This window comes from Anabrus simplex, chromosome 2 (assembly GCF_040414725.1).
Source record: "Anabrus simplex isolate iqAnaSimp1 chromosome 2, ASM4041472v1, whole genome shotgun sequence".
Lineage (NCBI taxonomy): Eukaryota > Metazoa > Arthropoda > Insecta > Orthoptera > Tettigoniidae > Anabrus > Anabrus simplex.
Genome location: NC_090266.1, coordinates 343,073,471 through 343,085,603, shown reverse-complemented (window position 1 = coordinate 343,085,603; position 12,133 = coordinate 343,073,471). Strand labels below are relative to the sequence as shown.

At 37.8% G+C, this 12,133-nt stretch overlaps 1 protein-coding gene across 5 annotated transcripts in view; it reads left to right on the top strand.

Moving 5' to 3' along the window:
• The window catches only part of LOC136862817 (uncharacterized), a 377,696-nt gene that overhangs the window by 155,210 nt on the left and 210,353 nt on the right, over window positions 1-12,133 (top strand). For all 5 annotated transcript variants that reach the window (XM_067139080.2, XM_067139079.2, XM_067139081.2 and 2 more), the window contains exon 5: window positions 6,377-6,497. In XM_067139080.2, coding sequence (XP_066995181.2) covers window positions 6,377-6,497 — 121 coding nt within the window. The remainder of the gene's footprint in view (window positions 1-6,376; window positions 6,498-12,133) is intronic.

Here is a 12,133-nt window from a genome sequence, read left to right as displayed (position 1 = left end):
CTACTACTTAGTAAATTCAGAATTTAATTAAACTACCGTATTTCCGTAATAATAATAACATTATACATTATCATTGCCTGTCTGTTAGGTCAACAGCCCAGAGGCTGGTTGGATCCTCAAATAGCACCACCAAAGGTTATGCGGTTATGAGGAAACCCCAAAAACCAATGGCAGCACTAAAATGAGGCGTACTAGGCAAGATGAGGAGTGAGGTAGTTTGCCAATGCTTTCCTCACTGGGTCAGAAAGTACTATTGCAGCACAACTGACCCTATGAGCAGCACCTTTCATAACACTCAGATGCACTAGTCATGCTCCGAATGTCATTACTCAGCACTACCCATACCCCAGCAACTTCCATATTGTCACAGCCATGGATGTTGACTGGGACTTCGGTGGAAGCTACACTTTACTCTGGCCTGTGCCAAGAGATGGATACAAAATTACTGTATCCATCAGGGAATGACAGCAGGCAGACATTATCATTATAGACTGTTATGCCTTTCAGCGTTCAGTCTGCAAGCCTCTGCGAATTTACTAAACGTCGCCACAATCCTCGATTTGCAACTAGTGTTGTGGCCTCATTTAGTTCTATACCTCTTATATTTAAATCGTTAGAAATCGAGTCTAACCATCGTCGTCTTGGTCTACCTCTACTTCTCTTACCCTCCATACCAGTCCATTATTCTCCTAGGTAACCTATCCTCCTCCATTCGCCGCACATGACCCCACCACCGAAGCCGGTTTATGCGTACAGCTTCATCCATAGAGTTCATTCCTAAATTAGCCTTAATCTCCTCATTCCGAGTACCCTCCTGCCATTGTTCCCACCTGTTTTGTACCAGCAATCATTCTTGCTACTTTCATGTCTGTTACTTCTAACTTATGAATAAGATATCCTGAGTCCACCCAGCTTTCACTCCCGTAAAGCAAAGTTGGTCTGAAAACAGACCGATGTAAAGATAGTTACGTCTGGGAGCTGACTTCCTTCTTACAGAATACTGCTGATCGCAACTTCGAGCTCACTGCATTAGCTTTACTACACCTTGATTCAATCTCACTTACTATATTACCATCCTGGGAGAACACACAACCTAAATACTTGAAATTATCGACCTGTTCTAGCTTTTTATCACCAATCTGGCATTCAATTCTGTTGAATTTCTTACCTACTGACATCAATTTAGTCTTCGAGAGGCTAATTTTCATACCATACTCATTGCACCTATTTTCAAGTTCCACAGTCTGCCATTAAGACCAAGTCGTCAGCATAGGCCAAACTTCTTACTACATTTCCACCTAACTGAATCCCTCCTGCCATTTTATACCTTTCAGCAGATTATTTGATTGATTTTAATAATCTACCTTTAATTCCATATTAATAATAATAATAATAATAATAATAATAATAATAATAATAATAATAATAATAAAATTGTTGTTGTTGTTATTATTATTAAGAAGTACATCGCAACTGGGAAATATCCCGGTGGTAATGATCACTTACAGTATTGTGATAATAAAGTAAATTCAAAACATAATTACCCAATAACATCAACAACAATGACTACTACTACAAGAGTACAACAAGCAATTCCATGGAAAGAAAATATTGAATATGCAACTTAAGTATTTCCAGTGCTTAACAATACGGCTTACAATACCATAGGTTGAGCTTATTACTAGTTTAACATTACAAGTGATAAGAAAGTAATAAAGTAATAAGTGGCTGTCTTCATACTAACGTTTGTAACTATTTAGTATGAATGAATGAATGAATGAATGAATGAATGAATGAATGAATGAATAGGAGTACTCCCATACCCTAGTTCCGGATTATCCGGAATTAAGAGAGAGAGAGAGCACTCTTTTCTTGCAATTTGTTCAATTTTGATACAAACATTACATTTTTTACATTTTCCTCTTATATTTGTTTAACTATACTAAATATAATTTACATCGGGCGAGTTGGCCGTGCGGTTAGAGGCGCGCGACTATGAGCTTTCATCCGGGAGATAGTGGGTTCGAATCCTGTCCCATCGTCGCCATAAGACCTATCTGTGTCGGTGCGACGTAAAGCCACTAGCAATATATATATAATTAGCAATTACATAATTAGCAAAGCTATATTGTCTAGTACAATATGTATCTTTGCTTAGCTTATTTATACACCTAGCTTAAAGCAAAAATGATCATTATCAGACATATAATATAACAGCTCACCTCGCGGCAAATTAACGAATAACACACTTCTACTTCACAGCAGAAATAATTTAAATAATTATAAATACCCACTTTCCAGTTATGTCAAACCTTTTCAGGCAAGACACAAAAGTGCCTTCACAGCCATTTAAAGAACCTTTTCAGGTATATCACACTATTCCAATGCTTGCTTTAGTGTCACTGTGTATCTTACCTTTACTATTTTTGGCGTAAGTATTTGTTTAACAGTTATAATACTTAGTTAGTGCTAATCTATTTTCATTTCCTTCTGCCAAATACTTCTTTAAATACAAAAAAAAAAAAAACTTTGCTATTCGTCCTGGAGTGATCCATTCTTTGTTTAACAATTTAGCTATTGTAAAAAATTCCTTCTCTCTTTCTACTCTTAATTTATATTCATCACCAAATATTTAGTTCACAGTGCATCAGTTCCCCTGTATTCTCTCAATAGATGAGCCTCTTCCATTATTTCTCCACACAGTAAACAATGATTTTCATTATGTTTATCTCCCAGCATCTTATTTTTTTGTCCCCATTAGCCACCACACCACACCACACCTCTTAGTTCTCTATTTGGGAGTCTTTCTTTCCTTATTGACATATTTTGAATAATTTCACAAAATTCTGATAGTGTTCTTTTGATTTCACATTCTGCCCTAACCATCTGTTTCTCGATGTCCTTCACTCTAATCGTTACTTTTTTGACGAATATCTTCTCTTTACTGCTCGTCTTTTTATCCCAGGATTCTCCCATTCCTATTCTGTCTAGCATGCTCTTCACTTTCGACACCCAATAGTCATCATCTAGGTGTTTTAGCTGGTGTTGGTATGCTAGGTTCAATATTTCCCTCCCATCTCCCGTTCTTAATCTTTACCAATATTTTACTACTTTGCTGCTTATATCTGCTTGGATGCTGATATCTTCACATTATGTACTAGCTCCACTATTTGCTGTGCATTCTGGTAGACGCATTATTATTTAACAGAATTTGTTACTTATTACCATACAGTGGTCTTGATATCACAAGAGCATTTAAAACATTTTTGTGCAGCTTGTATTCCATATTTGGCATCTTCCTCTCTAAAGACCTTGGACTTGATAGGGCGGCCAGTCCTTTCAGTTTGGCACGTCTTATTTGTTCCTTCCACATCCCGTTCGATGTTGTTATGATTCCTAGATATTCTAATTTATTTACAACTTCTAATTCTACACCTTCTAACCACCAGTGCCTTTCGTTTCTCTTTATTTATTTCCTCTTTTACAAATCATTACTTTTCTTTTCTTGATATTTATTTTCAAATTCCATGTACTGCAATATTCGGCCGTTTTCTTAAGACTATTTTGCATACCGACTGTTGTTAATGAGAACAGAAGGAAGTCGTCCGCGAAGACTAGGCCAGGAATTTCTTTGTTATTTAGGCAGGGGCTTGTCCTATCCTCCTTCCCCTGACAGTCCATTACATCATTAATAAAAAGTAAAAACAATATTGGTGATAGTTTACATCCCCGCTTAAGTCCAATATTCGAGTGTAACCTGCCTACCATAAGATCTTCCTTAACTTTAATCGAGCATATCACTTCTGCATATAATTCTTCTATGGCTTTGATCATTTTATTTGACATCCCTATTCCAGCCAGCTTCGCAACGACAGCCCGTCGGCTAACCGAATCAAAAGCTTTTTGCAGGTCTATTGCCGTAATATATAATCTACCTCCTTTCCTCCTTATGTATTTATCTATTATTGTTTTAATTATAAATATATTATCTGTAGTTCTCATTCCTTTCCTAAAACCTGACTGGTACAATGAGAGTATAGGGTAATCTTCTGCCCATTTCATAATTCTTTTTGCTAAAATACCGGTGTAAATCTTACTGAGTGTGTCCAACAAGGTGATACCCCTATAGTTATTCGTGTTCGATCTTTCCCCCTTTTATTTATACATCGGTAAAATTACTCCTTCTTGACAACATCTTGGAATTTTTCTGCCATCAAAGATTTTGTTAAATATTTTAGTTATTATTTCTATCATCTGGCTGTTATTCCCTATCTCTTTCCAAAATTCATACGTAATTCCATTGACAGAATCTGATTTTCCTCCCTTCCCTTTTTTCAATGTATCTAGTACCTCACCTCTGGTCATTATATCGTCTAGTACAGGCAGAGCAAACTCCACATGTCTCCGTATATCAGTCTCAGTTTTCTTCCTTTCCCATGTGTCTTTACCTCCTAACAACCCCTTACAATACGTTAACTACTCATCATCGCATATGCTTACCTGATTACAGCTTTTATAATCCTTGCATATTGTACTAATTCTTTTCCATACTTTCTTAGTTTCATTTTCTTTACAGTACTTATATAATAATGTTGCCTCTTTGGCCTGCCAGTTCCTTTTATTTTCGCTCATTAAATCTTTGTATTCCTTCCTCTTTTTACAAAAATCTGCTCGTAAATCCTGAGATCCCTCATTTCGGTACATTTTCAAAGCCTTCATCACTTGATTTTTTTTCTTTACACTCATCAGTTTACCATACGTTTTGTTTAAATTGCCTTCCCTTACTCACAACCATTTTTTACCAGATACTTCTATTGATCTTTCAACTATTCTTATTGCTTCATCTATGTTATTATCCTCTATCATATGCTCAATACATATCTTCAAAATTTCAAAAGTTTTCCCCCTATAGTAGTCGCTAAATTCGTCTCTATGTTCCTCACTCCACCTGTATCTTACAAACTTTCTCTGTACATAGTTAAAATGCTGTTGTCCTTCTTGTTTACCTTCGTCTCTCAGTAATCGAATAGCAACTGGGAAATGATGAGACGCTGTCCAATTTTTTACCTGAATGTCCTTAACATAACTTAAAGCCTCCCTAGATGCCAACACCAAGTCTATAACACTCCCTCCTGACTCGACTATGTATGTTAAGTTACCTGATTCGTCCCCCAACCATCCCCCATTCACACTGTACAATTCCTCTATCGCACACATTTCCAGCAATTTCTCTCTATTTTTGTTACACTCTTTGTCTTTACGTCCCCTTCCTTTTATTAATATTTCATCAATTTCTCTAACGTGTAATGGATTCCTTACGCCAACCCTTGCGTTGAAATCACCCATTATAATTATTCCCGCTTCTTCATTTCCTAATTTAATCTGGTTTACAACATCAATAACATCTTCAAAGAAGTTTTTCTTCTGAAACGGGGACGCCGGTGGAAGGTTGTAACCAAAACCGGTCAAAATCTGTCTCCCACGCTGATTTCCTTTCTTTATTTTTACCTATATCATTTCCTCACATCCCGACTCCCAGAGCTCTATCTGATTGCATATTTCGTCTTTTACGATCACTGACATCCCTCCCGGGTAATGCCCTTTCAGACTCCTTTTATGTTTCTTTCTACTCAAGAACTTAAAACGCGGTATTTGTACATTGTGGCCCCGCGGCAACCAAGTCTCTATCATCCCAACAATCTCACTATCTCGCATTACATCTCTAACTTCATCATTTCCCAGTTTGCTCTATATACCCTCGATATTGATTAATCCCACGACCCAGTCTAGCTATTTGTTCGTGGGTATATCCGATGTCGCCAAGGCCTTACTTCTCGTCATTCGTGCTTTTTCTAACTGTATTAATTATTTAGTAACTGGGACTGGTATTCGGGGGGAAGTCTGCATGCTACTGGAGTTGAAATGAGAAACCATGGGAAGCAACTTCTAATATTAGTCACCTTCTCTTCTCAAACGTGAATTTGGATACACCCAGTTTTTGTCCCTGATATCACTCTTAAATTCATGACAAAATCGTAAGTTGGGCCGCAACAGTGAACTTCAGTTTGTAGCGCGTCTCTTGGGATAATATTGGAACAGAATGCTCGTAGAAGGCAACATTGAGAAGAATACATTGGAATGGTAAATGACTTAACTGCATAGTAAACTAAAAACTAGCATTCATTCATATTGTATTTTAGGTTTTCGTTACTAAGACCGACGGAGATTCAGTTCGAGAACGAAATGTCGAAGAGAAAGGGATAAAATAAAAGGTATTATGCGAGATAGGTTATATGTCAGAAGAATGCTTTAGTGAATGACAAAAATTCCTAGAACGTGTCCTACTAATATTATCAACGTCCTCTTTACTTTATAGGCAAAACCATCACCCGAACATCCTACTTTTGATGGGCGTTATGTTGACAGACGCAAACCATTTGGTGACGGTGTTCGAGGATGCTAGCATGGGAAGTCTTCACCATATTCTTCACAAGCAGGTAATTAATCATTAAAGTTTAATAGAAAATACGTAGACGTATTTCAGAATGTATTTAGTGCACGACACATATCAAATTGTCGTAGGTACGACATCCTAACTGTTGTAAAACCTTCAACTATTATGTTTAATATATATTAACTATATTTTATTAAATGCTAAATTATCTTTTATTAAATGTTGAATATGACTAATACATGGTTTCAATGTAAATATGTATTATAAATTTGTATAACCTCAAATACGTGTTGTGTATAAGTTTAACCTCAAAATCTATATAGTAGAAAGCTGTAAAAAACTCTATAATATTCGTATATTAGGTGTATTCTGCTATAATTTGGTACATATGAAGGGTTCTGGAAACTTACTGTAAGGTTTCTTATCCATATACATGTAGAGACATTAGAAATGTTGGAGAGATTTCCATGTGTATTGGTAAACACTAATCGAAAGTTCGAGGTGGATCCATTCCTGAGTACGGTACTCCGTTCGACTAGCTGGTCGATCGATGTTTCGAGTGTGTTCCATTTAGAGCGTTGTAACAAAACCGCCTCCAATCCTCAGACCATAATATAAAAAAGACATGGCGGCCGAAGTAGCCGGATTGCTGGTATTGGCTAACACGAAAATATCACGTATATATTATATAATAATAATAATAATAATAATAATAATAATAATAATAATAATAATAATAATAATAATAATAATAATAATAATAATAATAATCGTATGGCCTCAGCTACCATCTGCAGACATTTGGCTGTCTGGCTGTCTGCTCGTCAATTTCGACGTTCCGTTTTACTCTATGCCTCCCAGATGGAAGGCCGAGTTAGCCGGAACTCTCTTGGGCGTCTATGGCTGAGATATAATGAATTTTGTCGGGTAAACATCAAGTGTGTTCCCAGAGATCTTTTACATGCCGACATCGTATGACATGGAGTGTCGAATGGACTTTTTTCCGCCCTTCAAAAATCCAACTACCTCTGCCGGGTTGGAACCCACTATTTTGGGATCCGGAGGCCAACACTCTACCACTGATCCACAGAGGCAGCTTACATATTACATAAACGGCGGTAATTTAACATGTTACATGAAAGATCATACGGAAAATCACTTTTTCACGTACGAAAACGTTTCGTCAACAAGTACGCACCACATATAAACAACTAGAATCGCATATATACTACCAGAAAAGTGAAAAACAAGCTTATCTATCTATATAATAACTTGTCCTGACTGACTGACTGACTGACTGACTGACTGACTGACTGACTGGCTGACTGACTGACTGACTGACTGACTGACTGACTGACTGACTGACTGACTGACTGACTGACTGACTGACTGATTCATCATCGCCCAGCCAAAACTACTGAACATAAAGAAATGAAATTTTGGAGATACATTCATATTAACATGTAGGTGCTCGCTCAGGTAGGATTTTTGGAAATGCCGTCGCTAAGCGGGTGAAAAAGGGGTAAAATGAGGTATCTATACCTCAAAAACTTAAAAGTTTACAGACGTAAATATTGGTATTTGGAATCTTCTTAAAAAATAAAGAAACACGTAATTTTTGTTTCCGGAAAATCCCATTAAGGGGGTGAAAAAGGGAGGGGAAGGGGTTGAACACCTTTTATAAGGAGACTCATATCTCAAAAACTGAAGACGTTACAGACATGAGAATTGAAATTTGAAATCTCCTTTGAAAATAAAGAAACACGTATTTTTGTGTTTATGGATAATCCGATGAATAGGGAGTGAACAGGAGTGACAAACGGGGTGAATTTTTAAAAAGACTATATATGCAAATTATCTCAGACACGTAACATATTACAGATTTGAAAACTGGTATTTGTAATTTCCTGTAATGGTAAAAAACATAAATATTTTTTCGGAAAATTCACTTTAGGGGAACTGAAAAAGGGGGTGAATTTTTAAATTTAGCCTATCTACAGTATATCTCAAAAACTTAACACATTGCATATGTGAAAAATTGGTAATTGAAATCTCCTTTTAAAAATAAGGAGACACGTATTCTTTGGTTTTCGGGAAAGCCTCTTAAGGGGGGTGGGGTGAAAGAGGTGAAAATGTAGTTGAATTATTTGTATGAGAATGTATATATACCAAAAAACTAAAGATGTTGCAAACGTGAGAACTGGTATTTGGAATCTCCATTAAAAGTAAAGAAACACGCATTTGTTGGGGGAATCAACTTGGTATGGGGGGGACGTTAGGAAAACAGAGATGAATTCCTTTTAGAGGATACATATATCTCAAAAACTGAAGATGTTACAGTCGTGATAATTCGTATTTGGAAGCTCTTTTAAAGAAACGGGTAGTGTTTGCTTCTGGAAAATTCACTTGAGTGGGGAGTGTGAAAGGAAGTAAAAAAATGAATTCTTTCTGGAGAACATTATATCTCAGAGCTGAGGTTACAGAAGTGGAAATTGACATTTGGAATCTCCTTTGAAAATAAAGAAGCATGAATTTCTTGCGTGGGGAGAAACCAACTCTGGGCGGGGGGGGGGAGTGAAAAAGGAGTTTAATTATTTTCATGAGGATACTTATATTTAAAAAACTGAAGATGTTACAGACATGAAAATTAATATTTGGATTTTTCTTTCAAAATAATGAAACACGTAATCTTTAATCTTTGGAAAATCCGCTAAGGGGAGTGAATTAATTGAAAAATTAGTTGAATATTTTGTATGAGGATACTTATATCTCAAAAACTAAAGATGTTACAGACGTGAAAATTAGTATTTGGAATCCCTTTTTAAAACAAAGAAACACGCATTTTTGGGGGGAAATCAACTTGGGGCGGGGGCGGTGGGAAAGGAGTTTAATTCTTTTTTATGAGGATACATATATCTCGAAACTGAAGATGTTACAGTCGTGATAATTGGCATTTGGAAGCTCCTTTATAAATAAGGAAACAAGTATTTTTGGTTTTCGGAAAATTCACTTAAGGGGGAGTATGAAAGGAAGTTAACAAATTTAATTCTTTTTTGGAGAAACTTTTATCTCAAAAACTTAAGGTTGCACACGTGAAATTTTGTATTTGGAATCACCTTAAAAATAAAGAAACACGCATATTTTGGAGGGGAGAATCAACTTAACGGACTGTGGTGAAAAAGGAGTTGAATTCTTTTTATGAGGATACTTATATCTCAAAACTGAAGATGTTAGAGGCATGAACATTTATATTTGGAATCTACTTTCAAAGTAAAGAAACACGTGTTCTTTTGTCTTCGGAAAATCCAGTTATGGGGAGTGAATGAATTTAAAAATTAGTTGAATTCTTTGTGTGAGGATACTTATATCTCAAAAACTAAAAATGTTAAGAACGTGAAAATTAGTATTTTGAATCTCCTTTAAAAATAAAGAAACACGCACATTTAGGGAGGGGGAATCAACTTAACGGGTAGGAAGTGGGGTCAAAAAAGTTGAATTACTTTTATGAATATACTTATATCTCAAAAACTGAAGATGTTACAGACGTGAAAATGAGTATTTGGAATCTCCTTTAAAAATGTAGAAACACGCATTTGTTGTTTTTTCGGAAAACCAAAGTAAGGGCTGTGGGGTTCATAATAAGGAGTTTAAATGTGTTTTTGAGGATACTTTATCTTAAAAGCCGAAGCCTTTACAGACGTGAGAGTTGGTATTTTGAATTTATTTTCAAAATAAATAAACACGTATTTTTTGTTTTCGTAAAGTCCACTTAAGGTGGAAGAGGGGTGGAAAGAAGTGAAGAAGAAGTTGAATTATTTTTATGAGTATACATTTATCTAAAAAACTGAAAGTGTTACAGACGTACAGGCATGAAAAATGGTATTTGGAATCTCCTTAAAAGTAATGAAACACGTATTTTTTGTTTGCGGAATCTCCAATTAAGGGGCTGGTAAGAATTGGAAAAGCGGGTGTTTTTTTAATGAGTACCTGTATATCTACATTATATGTCAAAAACATAATACGTTAGAGACAAGAAACTTGGTATTTGGAAAGTCCTTTAAAAATACAGGAACATGTACCTTTTTGTTTTCGGAGAAGGCACTTAACGGGGGATGAAGAGAAGTGACAAATAGATTAATTATTTTTTATGACGATACTTATATCTTAAAAACTGAAGATGTTACAGCCGTGAAAATTGGTATTTGGAATCTCCTTTAAAAGTAAAGAAACATGTCTCTTTGTTTTCGGAAAATACACTTAGATGGGGTGGGTATTGGGGAAGGACTGAGCAAGGGATTGAATCCTTTTATGGGAATACTTATGTATATCTCAAGAACTGAAGATGTTACAGATGTGGGAATAGGTATTTGGAATCTACTTTAAAACTAAAGAAACATGCATTTATTTTTTCGATTTGAGGGAAGACTGTTTCTCACATGTACAGCTCAAAGTCGCATAGTTGTCTTAGCCCCAAAAGGTAACACCACAATCATGGTTTACAAAGAATTTCTGGGGTAAATGAAACTGACTTTTTGGGTGAGTTTTTATACTTTAGGAATTTTCCGATAAAGTCTTAGAACAATGGCGAGGAACGATTACTTTGATCAAATTACGAAATCCACGCGAGCGAAGCCGCGGGGAATTGCTAGTATACACTGACTTAGCAAATGTCATGGGATAGTCACCTAATAGCGTGTGGGGCCTGCTCTGGCCCTGCGAACTGCAGTGAGACGCCGGGGAAGTGTGTCGACAAGACCCTGGTAGTCCTCTGGTCGCAGCTGACACCAAATCATTTGCAGAGCGGCCGCCAATGCTGGTCTGTTCGTGGGTGCAGGAACCATGGCACGGAGCCTGCGTTCCAGGACATCCCAGATATGCTCCATGTGGTTCATATCGGGGCTCCTGGGTGGTCATGGCAATCGTTGGACCTCCGCTGCATGTTCCTGGAACCATTCCCGGGCGACGTGGGAGCGATGTGGCGGCGCATTATCATCTTGAAACACCGCAGAACCGTCCGGGCGCTGGAAGGTCAAAAATGGGTGGAGATGGTCTCCGAGCAGCTCAACATACCGTGTACAATTCAAAGTCTCTTCCAGAACAAATAGGGGGCCCATTCTATACCAGGAAAATGCACCCCAGACCATAACAGAGACACCAGCGCCCTGGACCATACCTTCGAGGCAGGCGGGATCCAACGCTTCATTTGGTCTGCGCCATACACGGTGCCTCCCATCGGCATGGTGCTGTTGAAATCGTGATTCGTCCGACCATATCACGTTACGCCATTGTTCCAGTGTCCATCCCTGGTGACTGGCGACAAATGCGCGTCGTTGCGCCTGATGACGTTGGGTTAACAGTAGCCCCCGTGTGCGGCGCCGGCTCCCATACCCCATAGAACCCATGTTCCTACGGATTGTCCACTGGGAGACGTGTCTAGCACGGCCTGTATTGAATTGAGCCGTGATTTGTTGCACGGTTGCCCGTCTGTCACTATTGACAATCCGTCTCAGATGTCGCCGGTCACGGTCATCGAGGGTGGCTGGACGGCCGGTCGTTCGTCTGTTGTGGACGGTGACACCCGCATTCAACCATTCACGATACACCCTGGACACGGTTGATCGTGTGAAGCCGAATTCCCGCACCACTTCCGAAGTCGCACTTCCCATCCGTCGGGCACCG